This window comes from Purpureocillium takamizusanense, chromosome 6, assembly GCF_022605165.1.
Source record: "Purpureocillium takamizusanense chromosome 6, complete sequence".
Lineage (NCBI taxonomy): Eukaryota > Fungi > Ascomycota > Sordariomycetes > Hypocreales > Ophiocordycipitaceae > Purpureocillium > Purpureocillium takamizusanense.
Window position 1 is genome coordinate 1,915,414 of NC_063073.1, and position 21,784 is coordinate 1,937,197.

Genomic DNA, 21,784 nt, shown 5'->3' on the forward strand with positions numbered 1-21,784 from the left:
GGTAGTTTAGCCTTTTCCACCCGTCAAACGGGTCTTGCCGAAGTGGCCTCCAAACATTCCATCCAGCCCCTCTATGAAGACCCTTGAATTGCTCTATTTTTGCAGCCCGTCTCAGGGCCCCTTCCTCCATTCCAGTTCCTCGCTCGATTGTCTTCAACCCAGTTGCCAGCGGGCGCTAAGCGGTAGTGGTGGGCGCGGCCGGGCGGGCGGGCGGGCAGCGTAGAGCAAGGCGCCTCCCGCCCCGTCCGTTTCGACCCGCCGGAGCTCCAGCTCAAACCGTGCGGGTAGGTTGGCATGGCATGCTAGTGTAGCGCAGTGCAGGCGTCCACGGGTATCGGGAGGGACAGTGGACGCAGCATCCGCCGTCTTCCGCCGCCGCTGTAACTTAGATGGCCGCCCATACTTTTCGTACCACTTGCGCGCTCATCACCTCACAACCCAAGCCAAATCACTGGGTAGAACAGGAAAACCCTCCATCAGGCAGACGTCGGGCGTCCTCCCATCATCCGTACCCGTCAACTCTGCCTCAGGACACTTTCTGCCCATGCTACCTCCCATCGCCACCCTACCGATCCAGAGGGCAAACCCAAAAAACCTGGAAAGTCGAGAACAACAGTCGCCACCGCAGTCTCCCTTACTTTGTCATCGACCCAGTACAGTCCCTCATCGTCTCGTTGCAGAAAAGTGAACCGGCCAACTAAAACCCCACCACCAAGACAACCACCACACCACATATCCACCCCTTTTCTTTTTCTTCACTGACGGATACGTAGACACACAGACAACCCGTCGGGCAGATGCGTGCGAGGTTGATGTGCGTCTGCGTCTGCTGCCTGTGACTCTGCTTATGTGGTGTGCATGTGCGGGTGTGTGTGTGTGTGTGTGTGTGTGTGCCAGCGTGGCAGCGTCGCGGGCATTTGCATGCCCTGCCAACCAGGCAGTCCGCCCCAAAGAAAAAGCGAAAGAAAGTTGGTCGCCGCCACCGCCGCCGCCGCCCAACAGTCACCCACCTACCCTACTCTCTCACCGAGCACAAGGCGAGCAAAAACGCAACAGCGACGAAGCTGCTGCGAATAATCTCGATTGCTTATTATAGCCGTAGTGCATCATGCTGTCGGTCGGTCTGCTTTCCACGCCATGGTTGTTTCTTATGTGCCCAATCATGCATGGCCCTTTTTGACTCTGCTGCGTTGTAGCCAGACCGACGCCTGATGTTAGACTGTCGGGCATCTCGACGACAAGTCGTCGTGGGTAGCACCGAATACAACGGTCCACACACACACACACACACACACACGCACGCATACACACACACATCTCACATCTCACATCCCGACATCCCGACCCATTGCGACGGCGAACGCTACGTCGGGTGGTGGCCGCAAAGATGAAGATGCTCGACCAATTTTCACCCACCAAGTTCAAGATGCCGATGAATTAATGAATTATTGGTTGTTGGTTGTATGTGTATATGTACAGTATACATGTATTTCCTACAGACGCCGAGCGCTCTCCTGCCCGGTATCCCGGGGTATTTCACCACCCCTCCACGACCCTCGTCCGCAGAGGCATCCCGTACGCCGGCCGCGCCGTCACCGCCGCCTTGAACTTGATGTTGCGCTCGTCCGCCATGGCCTCGTCCGCCAGCTCAAACTCGAAACGACCCACGCACGCCGCAAGCAGGCACGCCAGCTCCCCGCGCGCAAACGCCGCCCCGATACAGCTCCGCGGCCCGTGCAGAAACGTCATGAAGGCATAGTTGCTCTCCGCGCCGCCGCTGCCGATGCTGCCGCCGGCCCCGTCGCCTCCGCCTCCGCCTCCGCCGCCGCCGCCGCCTGCTCCTCCGGCCAGCCAACGCTCCGGCTTGAACTCGGCCGCGTCGTCGCCCCACAGACCCGGCTGCACATTGGTGCCCCACGGTGAGAGCATGATGCGCGTGCCCCGCGGGATGAACTGGCCCTGGATCGTCGTGTCGCACGCTGCCTCGCGGATCGTCTGGGGTACGGGGCTAAAGACGCGCAGCACCTCGTTACAGAAGGCGTTGAGGAACGGCAGGCGGTCAATGTCGGCGCTCGAGATTTCCGGGACGGTGCTCGGGTCCGCTGCTGGCGAGGGTAGCGCGCCGCGAACTTCGTTGCGCAGCCGCCGCTGCATTTCCGGGTGGCGCGTCATCAGGTACAGCGCCCACGTCAGCGCCGACGCCGTTGTATCGTGGCCGGCCGCCAGGAACGTCATGAGCTGGTCGACGAGCTGCTCATCTGTGAAGAGGTCGCTCTCCAGCGCAACCGAGATGATATCCAGGTCCAGTGGCTCCTTGCTGGCCAGCCGTCTCCTTTTGTCGACGAGCAGGTCGCGGCACACACCACGGATGCGTTGCGCCGCGGCGTTGATTTCGCCGTTGCGCTTGACGGGCAGGTGGCTGATGAGCCAGCCGGGGAGCACCATGCCCAGCACCATGAGCAGCGTGGCCTGGGGCGTGGGCGTCGACAGGTTGATGTAGGTGCTGGCCAGCGGGTTGTTCTCGTCCTGGATGGCGCCAAAGTCGACGCCCATGCCCGCGACGCCGATGATGTCGAGCGTACAGCGCGACGACCACGAGTTGACCTCGAGGACGGCGCGGCCGTCGCTGTCGCCGCCTTCTCCGGCACGCACCGCCACCTCCATGGCGTCGATCAGCTCGCTGGCCTTGCGCCAGAAAGTCGGGTACAGGCCCTTGACATGGCGGAAGTGAAAGGCCGGCAGCAGATTCTTGCGCTGGATCTTGTGCTCGTCGCCCTCGGACAGCAGGATGCCGAAGCCGAGGACGCGGCCGAGCGAGGTGCGCACGGCATCAGGCTTGGGGAAGAGGTAATTTTTGGTGACGAGCACCTCGGCGAGCGCCTTGGGCGACGTGACGACGACGCGCTCGCGGTTGAGGAAGAAGAGGTAGCGTATGAGTCCGTCATGCGGCACCGTTGTGATCCTGTCGGGCGGCGGACCCGTAACGTTAGCTGAGAGCAGCCACCCCTTTGTTGGGATGCGAGCGAGCGATCTGCGGCCGCTTCCTTGCGAGCGGTGAGGGGACGGAGAGAGCAGGGGAGTCACTTACCACTCTCGCAGCGAGGCGCCGGGGTTCGCAGCCAGGATCTTGGGTCCGTGGCCGAAGAGCCAGTGCGGGTCGGGGGCCGTCGGGAGGTGCCGCAGCGGCGACGTGTAGTGAGGGTAGACGAGCGTCGTCCACAGCAGCCAGGCCAGCAGCTGGGTCGACCAGAGCATCGCGAACACCTGGGCCAGGTACGATGTCGAGCGGACGCGGTAGACGACGATGAGCAGCCCGCAGCCCGCGAGGGCGGCGACCGTCATTGCGCGCAGTGGCACGCCCATGGTTTGGGGCTGTCGGTGTGTTCTGTCTCTAGTGGCGGCGGTTGGTGATGGCGTCTGGTGTGTATATATGTGGTGTGAGTGTGATCGGGTGGGTGAGCGACTGAGTCCTTGGTATGTATGTGTGTCCGTATGTGTGCGTCTTGTGGTTGCGTTTGCCAACTGACTGACTACCAAGGTGTCTGTCTGTCCAGCGCCAGCTGCGCGAACAATCGTCAACGAGGCAAGAGGGTGGCAGCAAACGCACACACGCGTGGACGTGTGTGATCTGGCTCAACGCGATTGCGAGAGTGCCAGGTATGGACTTTGATGCGATGTGAGGCGCCGTTTCCGTCGGTTCCTTCGTTGTACTTTGTGCGCCGTCACGCCTCACGACGCACGCATGTCTCGGCCCGGCGCCGCCGCTCGCTGCCCGCCGCCCAACAGCTTGTACTACCAAATAGCCCAGCGGTCAGTTACTAGCGCAGGCCCCGCGCGCGTGCCACGCACAAGTCGCCGAGGCTGCGCTCCAGACCTTTTAGTCTGGGCACGTTGAAGCAGAGAGAGAGTGTGTGTGAGAGAAAAGGAGAAGAAGACGCAAATGATGACAAGTAGGTAGGCAGGTACGCATAAAGTACGCGTGAGGTGAACAAGGCAGTCAAGAACCGAAACAGGGGGGGAAGCTGTTGTTGCTTGTTTGTTTGTGGGGGCGGGGACGGGAGGAGGGAGGAAGTAAAGCCAACGAGTCGGAGGAGGAGGAGGAGGAGGAGGAGGAGGAACAGGAGAAACAGGAGGAACAGGAGGAAGGAGTGACAGACAGCCCGGTCCGGTCCAGCCCAGCCCAGCCCAGCCGAGCATAGAAAAAGTGGCGTCGTCTGGAGTTGATGGATAGTGGTGGTGCTTGCTTGATGCCCCAACCCAATGGGCGTCGGCCGAATGGCAATCGAATGGCAATCGTTAGCACTAGTCGTCGTAAGATGATTCAACACCCTAGTGTAAAAAGTCCTAGTAGATGGGTGGGCGCCCAACTAACTACCGTCGGCTTGCTTGAGGTGACCACCACCGCTGCCTGCGTATTGATCGCGTGCGTACGTATACTATACGCACGGCATCGCGGCCACCACCTCAGTACCTATGAATCCCAACCCCAATCCCCATCTCCCAACCCCGATGACTGAGAGAGAGCAGAGATCCTTCAATCCCACCTCCCACCGTCCGCCCGCCCGCCCATCCGGCCCCAACGTCGTGGCCGCCTCAACTGCTCAACGCCCAGCATAATGCACCGCTGCCGCCGGCGGGACACGACGGCGTGGGGCCACGCAAAAAAATCAAGCCCACGTTGTCGGCTGCGCACCGACGTAGCACCCAGGCGCGAAGGACGCAAGGTCGGCGTGGGTAAGGTAGCCATGGTGGTACGTACCTAGATGGTTCGCAGCACGACGCGTGCGCCCACACACACACACACACACATCTTATGCCGAGGATGCGAAAAGCTAGAAAGAAAAAAAACGTCACAAGCCAGTCAGCCGTTGACGCCGCCGCCGCCGCCGCCACCCACTCGTACCTTTACAGGTAAGGCACCTAGGTAGTCAGCCCCTCATTGTGCCCGCGCGCATGTCCGCCGACACGCAGGGCCGCCCTTGTCCCCAAGATGCCAAGCATGACGCCGTCTTTCCCCGTTGTCTGAAGAAACCCCCCCGCCCTGCATCTCGTCTACGTATATTCGTTCGTTCACCGTGAGCCCCAGACACTAAGTACCTTAGTACAAGGCATTGATCGGGGACCGAGAGCCTGTTACGTTATACTACCTTAGTACGTACCTTATGTACCGAGTACGTCGATAGCGCGCTGCCCACACCTACATTCTTCGAACCAACATCCATGACATCTTTAACTGAAGCCCCCCCCCCCCTCCGTCCCCCCCTCCGTCCGTGCTCCATCTGCGCGCCACCGGGAGGGTGGCATGTGGGAAAATGGAGTGTCACCCCCCCAACAGCCCGCCCGTCTCCCACCGGACCGTGATTCGAACTTGAGACCCCGATCCTCCGGCCCGCCACCCCGACGCACTTCTGCAACGTCCCAAGTAGATTGGTAGGCGCTCATCGTGCACGAAGCCCTCTCGACCTGCCCGCTGGCAAGATGAGGGTCATTAACTCGAGCCGCCCCGGGTACCTCGCTGGGAGACACGTAAACACAACAGCTTAATGTCTCCGACGCAGTCTGTCGCTTCACTTCACTTCACGTCATGCGACTTGTGCACACAACTCGACGTCATCTCATCTCATCAATTTGCGCTGGCCCCCAAGTGGGCCGCTGTGTTGCGCCTGTCCCGACCCCCATCCTCATGTGCCCTCGATAGCAGCCGTCCGCCATCAGTGTGCTCGTCTAAAATATTAGAGATGGTTTAGTACAATGTGGCGCGCAATCTACGACGTGTGCCCGGCCATCATCCTTCCCTGATGCAAGTGCGCCATCCATGAGTGCATGCCGGGGAGAGGCTAAAAACGAAAAGAAAAGAGAAAAATAAAGGAAGAGAAAAATAAAGAACAGCCGCCTTCAGTTTGCCAGCCCCTCTAGCTTTCCTTGCTGCCACCCAGCGTCCATAGCCTCCATCCACCGGCAATACGCTTCGCCACCACCTACTTGGTAGTTCGGTACGCAGTGTGCTTGCAATTATGTCGTCTCCAGCTGCCTGCTCGCTCGCCATCGACCCAACAACCTGCCCCGTGTAGCGTGGCTGCGTCCTGCTGATGCGCTCTGTGCTCATCATCGACAACGTCTGTATCTCTTTCACCAGCGGCGACGCTGGCTGGAACTCCAGACTCCCGGATTGTGAAAGGCAGTGAATGGTGGGACTCCGGCATGCCCTTGGTGCCCGCCAGCGGCATCGCCTCCCGTCGTGGAGCTGCCTTGTCGACGGACCCCGTTCAACGACTGCACCGCGTCCTCACCCATCAGCACCATGATGTGTCGCATGTAGGCCACCGAGGGCGTCGAATCCTCATCGCCGCCTAGATCTACCACCGCCTCCGGGGAATGCGCTGGGGCCTCCGTGACGTTGTTGCCTGCTACCCCCTCGAGAGCGCCGTGGGGGCTGGGACTTCGTCGACGCCTCCTGGTTCGTCGTTGGTCCTGCCCGGTAGCGTCGTCGGGAGGGGAGCGTCTCTCATGGACAAATGCCTGCGGTCTCATGCTGTGGACGTACTCCCCGAACTCTGCATCCGCCACCGACCCTGACAGGGCTCTCCTGTAGAGATTCTCCTCCAGCTCGCTACGAGAGTCAGCGATGGCGACCATGCGAAATCTATGAGATACCACTCACCTCGGCTGCAGTCCGCGCAACCTCATCAGGTTCATAAATGCGCGAGCAGTACCTTGCGAATTTTTGGGTTCCGAGGGCAGCTTGTCGCGGCAGTACGGACAGCTGTCCGACTCTTCGAACCATTTTTTGATGCAGTGGTCGCCGAACACATGCTTACATCGTGGTAAGCGAAGAGGTGCCTCTGAAACGCCCTCCGGGCTCATCTCGTTGTACTCGTTGTAGCATATGACGCATACTGGGTTGGCGAACAAACGGTCAGCATGATCCTACCCGCGTGGTCAGGTGTCGGCTACTTACCTTGCTCGCTCTTGGGCAGATCATTCTTATCCACGGATTGCAGAGTTCTCAGTGCCGCTCGAGAGGCGATCAACTTGACCTCTGCTCCGCGAGCGAGTTGGGCCTGTCGAACGGATGCTGCGTCGTCGAACATCGGATTGTTGCCGCCACGAGACAGCCCTGAGCTGCTAGACTCCGACAATGCCTGTCGTGAGTGGTCGGCCATTTCCACAAAGTCGGTGAGGTTCTGGACAGGATCGGAAGCGGCGGCGTGTCGTGAGCTCATGTACCGGCGGGCTCGCGAATATCCCTGTCGACGCCGGTCTGAAACTGGCGATGGAAGGGCTGACGAGTTGCGTGGTGTCGAGAGCGATGTTGCGAGAACTGAGTACTTGTTAGCCAGGGCACACGAGATGACATGGCATTTACCATCCTAGAACAAGAATGTGCAAAAACAAAAACAAAAGAAGCTTTGCTGATAAGTAGAGCTTCAAAACTGGGGTCCCAAGCGCTGCCGCTAACAACCGGGGCGGAAAGAAATTCATAACTTACATGTGGCTCGCCCCGAATGATGGGGACGTGGCGTGTTTGGCGACGGCGGCGTGGTAGGCGACGAGCTGCCGTGGGCAGTGGCGCGGCGCGGAGGAGTGGTTTGGTCGAAGGGTAAAGAGTGATGTTGGCGGTTGTGTAGACGTTGGCGTGGGGGGTGGTGAGGCTGGGGTTGGGGCAAAGCTTGGTGTTGATATTGATGATTCACTACTTGCGTCGCCGACGCGGAGGATCCGTTTGCTATCAAGGGACGCTGGTGCCCGCCGGGGTTGAACTGCAGCGGCAGCCGCGCTTCCGGTGTCGCACCTTGCACAGCGCCTGCACTCGCGTTTGCAGCAGCAACTTCATCGCGCGATGCCGTCGTCTGCAACCGCTGCTGCATTGGCGCCGTAGGTACGGGGTTTGTGCCTGAAAGCACGTCCACGAAGCCCCGGTGCTCGTCTGCTGACAACGGCCCCGAGCCAGGCGGCCGGCCGCCCTCGGGTTCGGATCCGCCCATGCGGGCTATGAAGCCGACAGGTGGAAGTCCGTGGCCTGCCGTGCCTGCACTCGCGGGACCGCCGGGGTATGGAGGCGCCGCGGGGATCCACGTCTGGTTCTGCGACAGTGATGCCAGGCCAAGCAAGGTGTTGGGCAGCGGCATCGTCGTTGGCGTTCGAAGGCTGCGATCTGGATGAGGCAACGTCCCTTGCATGCCGACGTGGAAGGGATCCAAGCCAGGAAGTCCACGGCTCGGCTGCGGTGACGGTAGGTAATGAGGATTAGGAGGCGGCCACGGACCGCCCATGGAGTGGTGCGTCTGCGCTAACCAAGCACCATGGCCGTGGACCGGGTCGCTACGAGGCGACAGCTGTTGCGAGCTCTGCGACATGTAGTTGATGGGGTCCATCGCATCCGCACTTCAGGTCGGCCGACCGATATCTCACCCTATGAGGCGGCTGGGCACGCTTCCAGGAGGCTGACGGAGCTGTCGTGCTATCAATGAAGCTGGTCCTGCTGCCGCGCACTCGTCACTTGGCTGTGCTGCCGCCAGGTAACTCGGGTCGAGGGCGGATTGAATCGAGGTCAATCTTGTCCGTCCTTGCGCCACAAAATTTATGTCTAGAAATACTGGCTCTAGTTCTGTTGTCGTCGCTGGGAGGCCCTTGGTCACGTCTAAGGTCCGTCCGCGAGGCTAGTCAATATGATCTCCGGTAGGTACGCTGCGGCCACAGGGTGAGAACGAGCCCCTCATGGGAATAACCAGGTGAGGGCAGCAGGGGTAACAGACGCACAAACGAGCGACGGAAAGGCGGCGTGGAGCAGGTGTCTCAACGGGATCGGGGGACTGACGACGTGACGCGAGGCCGCAGTTGAGAGGTGCGGGTGAAGTATTGGAGGGGGGGTCAAGATGGAGCTCTGGCGAAAGATAGAGATGACGCACAGAGGAGTAAGGTAGGGAGATCGGGAGGGAAGGAGGGACTCGAGGCAAATGTTGGCAAGAGCAAGACTTGGCACCTCGTAGCAGCGGAGGAACAGCCGTCAAGCAGCCGACGGGGCCGTGATGTCGCTGCCAGCAGCACACAGGGAACTGTCGTTGAAGTCTCCGCCACAGGCTGGCTCGTCGCTGCGAGCGTGGCGAGACCGTATCGTTCGCTCCTGAGGAGGATGTGCGGCAGCGTCACTGCTCGACCTTGGACATAAACGCAGGTTTGGGCATCGGTCCGTCCCGGGAGTCCTGGGTAGGGCCGCCTCTCTGGCTTGGTTTGCGCGGCACCGATGCCAGCTCGGAAAGGGTATCAAAGACAGCGCCGACGACAGCGAGGGCAGGAGTCCGACCGAGGGTGGAAGTGCCAGCAAAGGGCGCAGGTAAGGGCAGGGCGGACGAGTGAGGCGGCCAACGGTCCACCCAACAGGCAAACAAGCGAGCCACTTGCTTTGGCGCAATCTCCTCGGAGCCCAAAGAGAAGCGAAGAGGCGGATAGGATAGCACCAGAGCCAAGCGGCGGTACAGACGGAAGAGAAAGAGAGGAAGACGAAGGAGAAGACGGGGGAGGAGATGTGGCGGGCAAAGGAGAATGCTGCGGAGAGGCTTCCAATCCGTGGCGGGCTGAATGTGACGGCCGAGCGATGGCGTACGGAGGACGAGGTGGAGGCGAGGTTGGTGCTGGTGCCGGAGCCGGTGCCGGTGACGATACGGATTCCAACGAGAATGTGGCAGTCCTGTGGAAGCCGCAGAGATGGACACGGTACGGTCAGCCGACCAGCTGGGCGATGTGACGACGACGGGGCAGATCGCGGGACAGACGGCCGACAAAGTAGTAGGAGATGGGCCCAGACGAGAATAGGTGGTGCGGCCGATACAACAATAAGAGGAGGGGAGCACAATAGCACGAGAGTCACCAACGGGGTAGCAGCATGAGGCGCAGGCGCAGGCGTATCAAGGTAGGCCCAAATGCGGATGCAGACGCCGAGGCGGAACAGGCAGAGCTTGCAGAGGCCCAGCCAAGGCCTTTGAGCTTCCAGATACGTACGCGGAGCCGTAACGACGCAATGACAATGAGTAGGCGCAGGCGATGGCGGAGGAACGGCGTCGTCGATTGTTGAGGCCAGACTACAGCGACGATGGCGGGGAGGATGGCACTGGTGATGATGAAAAGGAGGAGGACAACCACGGCCAGCAGTGCGAGGAGGAGAAGGTAGAGCAACAGCTGGGAATGCTTGGGGCCCAGGCCAGCGGGATGCGGCGCAGATGAAGGGGCAGAGGGGCAAGTCTCATGGTGTCAGAAGGTCACCAAAAGAGGCACCACCGCCGCTTGCTCACCTCTCCTCACTTGGGTTCGTTGCCAACGACCGACCGACCGGACGAGCCGACCAGGACGAGTGAGCGGATGGGGGGGTGTGGGCGGCGGGACCAGGCAGAGCGGTCGTGGAGGCAATCAAAAGTCACAGGACGGACGGAGGACGACCTCAGACAGGACCGGACTGGACAGGCCGTGAGAAAGCCTGCCCGAGCGAGCCTCACAAGAATGCCATTCACCCCTCTCCTCGCGCTGCCGTGCTGTGCTGCTGGGCTGTGTACCGCTCCTCCACCTCACCTGGTGGTGGTGCTCGAATCCATGACCGCCAGCCCCGGGCAGCATGGTGGGAACGGGCTGCGGTGGCGCCAACATGCAAAGGCAGCCTGAAATGGCTGGGCCGACGTCTGTGACCTGTCCACTGTCTCGCCTTGGCTGCCCGGCTCGGCTGGAGAGACGACTCGAGGTGGGCTGCCGGACTTGCGAGGTCAAGGTGTTCCTAGTTGGGCGCGAAAGGGAGAGAGGGTGCGGGCACGGGACCAAGTGACACAATACGCCAATGCCCAGTGTGTGCACCATCGTAAGTAGTACGTGCGTGCGTGCGGCAGTGGGCAGGCGTGCTGGATCCGTCCGTTCGTTCCATCAGCTCCAAAGGCAAATCGAAAGGTAAGTAGGTACCCCCACAAGCAAGATGATTGCGCTAATAAACCCCGCCAACCTCGAGCACTGCACCTCAACCTCTCGACCATCAATGCGGCGAGCGGGAGGGAGGGGGGAAAGTTGGCCAGAATGCTGGACCGGCGGCTGGGGCTGGACTGACCATGCACGTCGGCAATCACATCGCCATGCTTTTGGGCTTCTGATAGCGTTTCTCTTGAGCTGCCCAGTTGTGCGTTGCTTTGCTCGCTGGAGGCGCTCCCTAGGTATCGAGCCAAACACTCGATGCCGCGGCCGCCACCACGACACGCACCACGAAGCGGGGCCGACCTTGTCAGTCCATCTAGGCGGGAGCGGGCAGTGGTGCTGGCAGGCCGACAGGCCGACAGGCCCAGGAGGCCAGGAAACACCTGGTTCATATTTAGGTTGGTAGGTAACTTAGTAGCAATGAGATGCCAGGCGCCGAGCGAGGTGCATTGATGAGTTGCGCTGCCGTGCCCGCTGCCCGTACGAGGACGGCGCGGGCGGCACGAACGGACGAACGGACGGAACGAGGGGCAATGCCACACAGCACGCAATGGCCGGCCTGGTAACAGAGAAAATGTCACAGATTAGTACAGATCACTATCGCACGCAGTGGAGCGAACAAAGGCGTGGGAGACGAGGCCGAGAGGACATTTCGGCACACCTGGGCCGGCAGCTGATAGCCAACGACGACAACGACAACGACCGTACAATGCGCCTTCCCGCCGAGCAATGAAGACGGACGAGATGCCATCTGTGATTCGCCCACCCCGTGGCTCACCTGACGATGACACCAGACTGACAGACTTTTGGCAGGTGCGGTGCGCCCTAGATACCTTACCTACCTCCGACCCTAGGTACTTACCTAAGTACCTTAATAGTAGGTACCTAGGTACTTCGTAGTGAGTGTCATGGCGTCATGGCACTGGCTGGCGGGGCAGGCGCCGCCCGCCTGTCGAGCATGCATGGCGCCAACAGTGTCCTCCCATCATCACTTTGTTCTCAGGGCCTCGTGTCTGCTGCCCAAGGCATGGCTCGTGAAGACAAGATGGGTCAAAGCCCCGGCGCGGTGCGAGGTGCGACAATGCGGCACTAGGCCGCATTGTGCAGCGCCCTGCAAGTAAGGCAGTGAGTGAGTGAGGTGGTGAGTGGTGCAGCGCAGCAGCGCACAAGGCCCAGCGTGTGCCCGGGTACGGCACTCAGGGTACGAGGCACGGGCAAGTATGGTACCTAGTAGGTACTAAGGTAGGTACTGTACGTGTAGTAACAAGGGAAGTAGGTACCACCTCAGCGTCTCGCAAAACCACCCGCCCGAGCCAGATATTGAAGCAATCCATGGATGCAATGCCTCCCTCGCAGACGCCGCTGACTGCGTCGTGTCGTGTCGTGTCGTCTCATGTCGGGTACACGGCAAATCCCCTGCCTCCTCCACCCCCCTTGTTTTCCATAACACAAGTGTCTTCGTCAGGTAATCTACAACACCTAAAAAGGTACCTACTCTGTCACGATGGCTTCGCCCCGACCAGCTTGTCTCATCATCCGGGCGCCGTCTCGCGCACCGTGGCAGGCCGCCCTCCTCATAACCGCGGCTGTCGGCATTTGCCACAGACCGATGGCGGACAATGGTGCCTTCACGATATTTGCGTATCGGCCCCAGGCAAGCTAAGGCGCCGCCAACTCACACAGTGCAATCGCCTTGGGACGACGACCAGGTTCCGAGCATGTCGCACCCGCGGGACGTCGGCCTGCACACACGGAAACGGTATCCCGGCTCATCAGGGGGAAGCACTGACTCTGATGATAAGGAAGAGACGCCGTGCAGAACGAGAGAGGCCCCGGGGTTCGTCATGTGAGCCAGCACGCGGCATTGCCCTGGTCCCCTGTCCGACTTCCGTTCCTGGGCATCATCCGCCACCCGATGCGCGCGCATTCGTCGTCTCTGGCCTTGCATCACCACAAGGTACGAAGTATACGGACTCTTAAAACGAGGCCCCTGCTGCCGAATCAACGTTGCACGGCATCTTGTGCTCCTCCGCGTCGCCCGTGCTGCACGTCTTTTCGGGCGGTTTCCCCCGTCCTCGTCTGTCTGGTCCAGATCGGCAAAAAGAAAAAGGGCAACCCCCCCCCTTCCACACGGCGCCAGCGACATTGAGCCTTGGATGTGGTCTGGGTTGCCATATCCAGACGGACCAACCTGGAAACTTAGTTCGCACCAGTCAGCGGTCGCACCTCTATCCCCTCGAGTCGCCGCCGAGCTCCAGCCTCACCATGATCCCCGCACGGGCCCGACGACGACGACGATAGCTCGTACGGCACTACATGTCGACTGTCTGTTTTCAGCTTCGGCGCAAAGACGCCCCAGGCCTGAGCTAAATGTTTCTGCGCAGCGGAGACCATCCAAACGCTCCGCACGACAGTGCCTCGCCCCGGGAACGAGCATGCCAGCATGACCGCTGCAGCGTGACTCCTCGCGACAAATAATGGATAAATGGCCGCCTCCTGGTTGCTTTGTTAGCTGTGAGCCATGGCCCGCACCTGTCCATTCCTGGATCATTGTGCCAAGTACAGCACAACGCGACACATTGACTTCGACGCCCACAGCAGCCCAGCGGAGTCGACCATTTTGTTTCGTACGTCCATCCACGGCGCGCTTTCTCGCCCCAGCGAGCAACGCCATCAATGCACCACCACGTACTTCGACACCATGAGTCGCATCCCAGACTATTGAGCCAGCCCCCCCGCCCCATCGCTGACCTCGTAGCGGCCGCAGCACAGGCGCATGCGATGACGGCGCCATGTTGATCTCTCCGCACGACGCACGACTCCTCACATGGTGGTCCCTCAGCCCCTTGGCGGGCGCTGACTTGGCTGGGGGCTCCCTTAAACCGGGGCCCCATCACACACGAGGCGTCATCTCATCACGCCTCCCCGTTTCGTGCCGTGGATAGAAAAGAAGGGGGATGAAGGACCATGCACTTGGTAGTACACATGGCACGACGACCACGACGGCAGCGATGGATGGTGGACGATGGCTTTCCAGCGTGAGGCTACCGCCAGTGTGTTGGCCAATACCACAGCAATGCACGAACCGGTCGACCCATCGTTGGCTTTGCCCGCTCCGGCGACAAGTCCCCGCGCGCGCAAGCCTGCATCAGCTAACGTGGGCCCCCCAATTTCGGGCACACCCACTTTCGGGCATCCCTTTTCAACACCAATACCGTCTCCACGCCACGCGTCGCGACCGCGTTTTCTACACCACAACAAGCGGCTTTTTTCAAACAAGTTGATGAGGCTATTCACGATGCCTAGGAAGACCGAATACAGCGAAGAAAACCTACAATTAGCCGTCGCAGCGGTTCGGAACGGCGCCTCGCAGCTACAGGCTGCCCGGGACTATAGGGTTCCAAGGGTCACGCTCCAAGGTCGTCTCAAAGGCGCGTCTTCGAGCGAAGTAGCTTTTTAAAAGCATCAACGTCTCTCTACTGACTAGGAAAGGCACCTTCGAGACTAGATCTTAGCCTAAGATGCCCTCGGGCTGCCACCAACATATCTATAAGTCAGGATCTTCGCAAGTAGGATCCTTTAAGCCGGAGGGGACCTCTCTACCCTTAGTAAGAACTAGATGACGGGCTTCTTACGCCGCAACCTAGAAGTCAAGACGATTAAAGGCAGGACTATTAATTCCGTACGGCTCAATAGTACGTCAATATTACGGATCAAGGAATAGTTCTAGTTACTAAGCCTCCCCGTAATTAAGGCCATCAAACTAGAAGACCGATATAATATAGATAAAATAGGGATACTAAAAGGTCTCGGAGTAAATGGCCTCGTACTTAAAAGAGCGGAAAAGTCATAGACCTTACGGAAACGTATTAAATTACGCTATTAGACTACTATCGTCGAATACGTCTCTATAACCGGCCGAGCCCTAACGCCGCTCGTAATCTTTAAGGGCCAAGACCTCTAATAGCAGTAGTTTCCTTAAGAGGTAGCCTCTTTAGCTAACTAGAAGTTCGCGGCCACGGTAAAGGGCTAGACTAACGATTTAATTGCCCTAGCCTAGCTCAAAGAGATCTTTATACCATAGACGAAGCCTTCCTTTAATAATAAGAGGCTACTTATATTAGATAGGTACGGAAGCTATTAAACCGACGATTTTATATATAAGTGCTTTAAAGCCGGCGTATAAAGGGCTTAGCCCAATGAGAAGCCCGGGGCGCAGCCCCGGGCGTAGCAACGCTACGTATGGCTACGGCCTACGCTAACTCATGCCCGCAGCTAGTTACGTAGGCCCGCACGTAGCGGGCGCCGCGCGTATAGGGGCTACTCGGCATATAACCCCTATTTCCCTCCTCTATAGCACGTAAATATTAATAACCCGACCGGCTCCTGCTATATAGCGCCGGCCCCGTTATAATATATGCTATCTACGATAGTAAACCAAGCAATAGAGATAGACCCGGCGGTAGCCTATAGGCTCTCGATGGAATAGCGGGCGCAGTAGTAGGCGCAATAGCAGGCGCAATAGTAGGCGCAATAGCAGGCGGAATAATAAGCGCAATAATAGGCGCAATAGTAGGCGCTATAATAAGCGCAATAGTAGGCATAATAGCTAGCGTAATAGTAGGCGCTCTAATAAGCGGAACTTAAATATCTAAGGGCGTAGCTATAGTCTACGCTCAACCTAGCAGCCCCTAGCGGAGCGGCGCCTAAGCCTAGGAAGCGGAAGCCGCTCGAATAGCTAACGTAGGACGGCAAGACGGAATACTTTTACTTCTTCTTATATCGACTAAAGAGTAAATATAAGACTAACGAAGCGGAAGGCCTCAATAGGGAAAGCGGAGCTACTTAGTATTAGCTCCTTAATACGCTACCTACCCGGCTATAGCCCTATATAGAGGGATTTTAGACCTAGGGAGGACCTAGGGGCAATAAGGAACTATAGGCCTTCTTTAACTATATCGAACGCCTCTTTAGTAGCGAGCGGGTTAAGGAAGGAGCGCTCGATAAGCTATAGGGCCTACGCTAGAGAGACGGGTAGCCCTTTAGTACCTTCTTCTCCGACTTCGAGAGTACCCTTATAAATATAGGTAGGTCTACCTAGATAGAAGATACCTAGATCTCGGTACTGCGGAATGCTATATCCGACGCCTTAAAGGAATAGCTTATTACGGTATGGATACCGGTCGTCTTTTACGAATATACCCGGCGCCTTTAGGAAATCGCTTAGAACTTCGAGAGGACCCCGCGCTTTAAGGAGCTCTAGAAGAGGGGCCGGGGCCGGTTCGAACGCCGGCCCGCGCCCCTAAGAGCGGACCGAGCCTACTCCCCCGCGGCTATCCCGACCGTCGACTATTATAGCGACGTTATAATATCGGCTACCCGCCCTAAAAGGCGCGGGACTAGCCTAAATAGAGGGGGCCCTTAAAGAGACTCGACTAAAGAGGGCGATAAGCCCCGTCGAGCTAAGTAAGCTACCGAAGACAAGAGGGAAAGAAGGAAGAGCGAAGGGCTATACCTTCGCTATAGAGGGAGCGGCTACCTTATAGCGCGCTACCCCTATGCCCTAGCGAAGCGGCCCGTAACGTCGAGCTCGGTCGGGCTACGCTATATAGTCTTCGTTAAGCTAGAGCTTAAGAGCGAGGTTAATAAAGAGAACGGAAGCGAAGAAGCGGCGCCTACATAAGGAAAAGCGCTACCCTAGAGCGAAGCCGTACTCTAGGGCCTATAGTAATATAAGTAGAGAAAATAAAGCTTAAGGGACGCTTAGAGACGACCCCATCGGTAGTAATAGTATCGATTAATAAGAGTCCTCTTTATTCCGTACTTATCGATAAGGGATACGAGTATTATATAGCTATAAACGAGGAAGTAGCCCGAGACCTTAAGGTCTTAATAGAGAAGATCCCTTCCCGTAAGGTAAGGGGTATATTAGGCATTATAGACGGGGTAGCTATTAAAGGGCTAGTATAGCTAGTCGCGGACATAGAGGGCCACCTATAGCCTATCTACGCCTATATAGTGCCCTAACTAGAGTTCCCCCTTATCCTAGGGAAGCCCTAAATATAATATACGAAGTCTTACTCGGTTCCGCACGAGGGTAGGCTATAATATAGGCTATCGCAAATATAGGTATAGCACTATTAAGGGCCGCCCCTCGATAGCCCGCTCTCGAGGGATATAGAAGACGCCTATTACGTTATAGTATCGATATTCGTAAGGTATATACGGCGGATTAGGAAGCAAGAGGGTAGCGACGTAGCTAGGGCAACTATCTTCGCCGTTAGCATAAAGGATATCGAAAAAGCGCTTACGCCTAAGCGGCCTAAGTCAAGAGAGGAACTCTAAAAGGTTATCCCGCCGCGCTTCTACGACCTACTTCTACTCTTCGAGAAGCAGGAAGTAAATAAGCTCAACCCCTATAAGCCCGGTATAGACTACTAGATCCCCCTTAAGAAGGGCCTAGACGGCTAGGACCTACCTATGCCCTATAGTACGCTTTATAGTATATCGCGCGAGGAAGTACTAGTCTTATGAAAGACCCTTAACGACCTTCTCGATAAGGGGTTTATTAAAGCTAGTAGCTTAGAGGCGGCGGCGCCTATCCTCTTCGTATAGAAGCTAGGGGGCGGGCTCCGCTTCTATTATGACTACCGCGCCCTTAACGCTATTATAAAGGCGGACCGCTACCCTATCCCCCTTATCGGTAATACCCTCCGTAACCTAGTAGGCGCCCGTTAGTTTATTAAGCTCGATATAGTATAGGCGTTCTATAAGGTATAGGTAGTAGTAAGAGAGGAGTAAAAGACCGCCTTCCGTACGAGGTATAGTCTCTTTAAGTAGATAGTTACCCCGTTTAGCCTTAGCGGCGCCTTAGCGACCTTCTAACGCTATATTAATAGCGTACTACGGGACTTCCTAGACGACTTCTACTCCGCCTATATAGACGATATCCTTATCTATACGAGCGGCACCCTCGAGGAATACTACGTAAAGGTACGGTAAGTACTCGAGCGGCTACGAGACTATAGCCTATATCTTAACCTAGATAAGTGCGAGTTTAGGGTTAAGACCGTTAAATACCTCGGTTTCGTTATCTACGTAGGTAAGGGTATCGAAGCGGACCCCGCGAAGATAAAAGCGGTCGTCGAATAGCTAGCCCTAACGACGTAAAAGGGGGTGCGGAGCTTCCTTAGGTTTATTAACTACTATTAGGTCTTTATACTTAAGTTCTCGGATATAGCGGCGCCGCTTATAGCTCTAACGGGGAAGCGGGTTCCATTCGTATAGGAGCGAGAGCACTAAGTAGCGTTCGAAGCCCTTAAGGAATTCTTTACGAAAGCCCCGATCCTCTCGCAATAGGACCCCGACTTACCTACCTTCTTAGAAGCGGACTATAGCGGGACCGCCCTAGGGGGAACGCTCTTATAGGATATAAATAGCTAACGGAAGCTAGTAGCCTTCTACTTATAGAAGCTATCCCCCGCCGAGCGGAACTACCCTATCTACGATAAGGAGATACTAGCGATTATCCGCTACCTAAAATAATAGTCGGCGGAGCTCTATAGCTACGAGAGCTTTACGGTATTTACGGACTATAAAAACCTAGAATATTTTATGACCCGTTAGCGCTTATCGGAGCGGTAGGCGCGCTAAGTAAAGCTACTCTCGAGGTTTAACTTCTCTTTAAAATATAGGCCGGGTAGGCTAGCTATAGTGCCTAACGCACTCTCTCGTAGGGACTAAGATCGGGAGACCTAAGAAGACCGCGAGGCTAGAGACCTATAACTTATCCCTTAGAGCGCCCTCCGTATATATATCGGCGCTACCTCGACTATACCGACGACCCTATTCTCCGACCCTTAATTAAGCTCCTTATAGTAGCGAGAGGTAGGGCGGGATACGATATACTAAAGCGCCTTTCGCGCGGTTAAGAGCGGCGCCTATGCCTTCGACCTAAAGCTCGGTCTTAAAGTATAAATCGTAGAGTATAGCCTCGATACAATAGGGAACCTCTACTATAGGGACCGCCTCTAGGTACCTAGCGCCCCCTAGGTAACGGAGGTAGAGGCGAAGTCCGCTCCTAAAGGAATAGACTCGTAAAACGAACTTAAGGGTCGGCTAATATAGCAGGCCTATAATTCGCCCCTCTCTAGGCACCCTAGTAAAGAGGGCATAGTAGCTATATTACTACGTAAGCTCTATTAGCCCCTAATATAGCAATACGTTAGGAGGTTCCTCCGCAACTATAATACCTATAGCCGCATAAAGATATAGAGGGAGTATAAAAAGGGCCTATTGCGGCCTCTACTTATACCCGACTAATTCTATAGGCAGATCTAAATAGACTTTATTATAGACCTCCCCCCTATAAGCAGAAGCCGCTTCCTTTAGGTTATCCGGGATAGGCTTAGTAAGGAAGTTATACTAGAGCTAATAGCTACTATAAATACTATTATATATATAGAGCGCTTCCTTTAATACTACTTCCGTTAATATAGCTAGCCCGCCGCTATTACGAGCGACTAAGGAATAAACTAAATAAGTAACTTCTAGCAATACCTCTATAAGCTAATAGGCATCGAGTAGTAACTTAATACGGCATACTACCCTTAGATAGATAGGGGCATAGAGAGGATTAACTAAGAAATACAAGTATACCTTAAGGCCTATATTAACTATAACTAAGACGACTAGGACCGATAGCTACCCATAGCCTAGCTTGCGCTTAATAGCTAAATAAGTATCTCGATCGGTATATCCCCTTTCTTCGCGCTCTATAGCTACTACCCCTAACCTATTATAAGCGGCCCCCTTACCCCTACGAGGGAAATAGGCTAGCGCGCTATACTAGAGAGTAAGGTATAGGCCTTCATAACGAAGCTTAAGTAAGTTATAAAGCTCTATAGCTCCGCGATAGTAGCGGCCTCGCTTAAGTAAGAGCGATAGGCTAACTATACGCGCGGCCCCATAGATAAGTATAAGGTAGGGGATAAAATCTAGCTCGACCTCTATAACTATACCTCTATAAGACCGAAGAAGAAGCTCGACTAACTATACTCGAAATATATAGTCAATAGGGTAGTAGGCCCGTATATAGTCGAGCTAACGGGCCTGCCCTCGGGCATATATAACCGTTTCTATATAGACTAGCTACGGCGCGTAAGTAACGACCTTATACCCGGCTAGGCCGTTTTAGATAGTTAGCCCGTATTAATACGAGCGGGCGACGATACATTCTATAAAGTAGAAGAGATCTCCGCGGTCTATTAGAAGCCCTATAGCCGGGGAGCTAGGGAAGAAGCCCTAGTTAAATAGAACGGATATCTCGAGCCAATATAGGAGCCGCTCGAAGAGGTAAGGCATACTAAGGCATATAAACGTTTTACGAGATAAGCTAATAAGGAGCGCTAAAAAGAAACGTCAGTATTAACTTTACCCCCCCCCGAGAGGGGGGGGCTACCCTACGGGGCGCGGTTACTCCTCCTCCTCGTCCTCTTCCTCGTCCTCCTTATCTTCCTCCTCCTCCTCCTCCTTAGCGGCGGCAATAGCGGCAATAGCGGCGGGGGGAGCCCTAGCGAGGGCGGTAATAGCGGTCTCGACCGCTACGAGGCGGTCCTTAAGGGCACCTACCTCGGCAAATAGCTAGGCATTACTGCCTAAGGTAGTAGCTAGGGCGGCGGGGACGGGGGCGGGGGCGGGGGCACTAAGGTTATCGGCGCTACCTCTATATAGGGGTTAGTAGCTATATCATCGGTACCGCATAGGGATAAAGGGAGGGGACTTACTTAGGCACGAGGCCTATACGCTTTAGTTCCTAAAGGTACCGGGTCGCCGCGTAAGCGGCGCTTAGTACCTTCTTCGCCTTAGCCTCTGCCTTCTCGGCGGCGGCGGCAATAGCGGCAGCGGCGTCGGCGGTAGCGGGGGGGGTAGCGGTAGTAGCGGCGGTAGCGGCGGTAGCGGTATCGGCGGCGGAGATTCGGCCGCGTAAGGCGGTAAGGAGGGCCGGGCCCGACTAACGGCACGCGCGGTTAGCTATATAGCAGCTATAATAGCTACCCTACGACTAACCGGCGCGGGCCGCGTAGTCGGCCTCTAGCCCGGCGTAATATACGTAAGGGTAGGAGCGGAGCTCCCCGATAGGAGCGTTAAGTCTTGCCCTCTTCTATCCTAAGTTAGCGATACCCGCACGAGGAGAGGCGGGTATACTTATAGAGGGCGATACCGGGGGCGGCGACGAGCGGCTATAGCGGGTGCCCCGAGGGGCAGCGGCAAGGCAGGCGGCGGGGGGGGGGGAGGCTAGGATAGCGACGGCGGCGGCCCGGAGCGTAGTAGAGGGGCCGGGCATAGCTACCGCGAGGCGGGGGGGGCGACGGACCCGCGGCGGCGGCGGCGACGGCGACGGCGATAAGGGCTCCGAGAGCCCAGCCTAGGAGGACTCCGACGATATCTATCCCTAACGTTAGCTCGGATCGGCACGCCCCCGCGCCCCGTAGGGCAGGGGAGCACGGGGAAGGAGGGACGAGCGGGCTTACTATTATTGCTATTGCTAGTATTATTGTTATTATTATTATTATTATTACTGCTATTATTACGGCAGCGGCGGCGACGGCGCGGCGGCGGCGGCAATAGTAAGGATATAAGAAGAAGGAAGGAAGCCCGCCGGGCCTAGGGGAAAGAGGTCCTTTTATAGTTATGCCGCATTAGTAGTTACGTAACGCTCGGAGGGCAACTTAGGGCGAACGGCCGTTACGAAGTCGTTAACCCGGCCGGCCGTAAGTACGCGCGGGCCGGCGGGTAGGGCCCGCGCCGAGGGGGGTAGAGACGCCCAGTTAAAGGA

General features: G+C 56.9%; 2 protein-coding genes across 2 annotated transcripts; both read right to left on the reverse strand.

Moving 5' to 3' along the window:
- Positions 1-1,429: 1,429 nt before the first annotated feature.
- Positions 1,430-4,372, reverse strand: JDV02_007072 (uncharacterized protein). Its single transcript, XM_047988527.1, has 2 exons — positions 3,089-4,372; positions 1,430-2,962 (listed from the first exon to the last, which is right to left on the reverse strand). Exons 1-2 carry the CDS (start codon positions 3,361-3,363, stop codon positions 1,537-1,539), a joined length of 1,701 nt encoding a protein of 566 aa, XP_047844525.1. The 5' UTR covers positions 3,364-4,372; the 3' UTR covers positions 1,430-1,536.
- Positions 4,373-5,612: 1,240 nt separating this feature from the next.
- Positions 5,613-10,410, reverse strand: JDV02_007073 (uncharacterized protein). Its single transcript, XM_047988528.1, has 4 exons — positions 7,490-10,410; positions 6,959-7,321; positions 6,662-6,896; positions 5,613-6,610 (listed from the first exon to the last, which is right to left on the reverse strand). Exons 1-4 carry the CDS (start codon positions 8,373-8,375, stop codon positions 6,130-6,132), a joined length of 1,965 nt encoding a protein of 654 aa, XP_047844526.1. The 5' UTR covers positions 8,376-10,410; the 3' UTR covers positions 5,613-6,129.
- Positions 10,411-21,784: the final 11,374 nt, after the last annotated feature.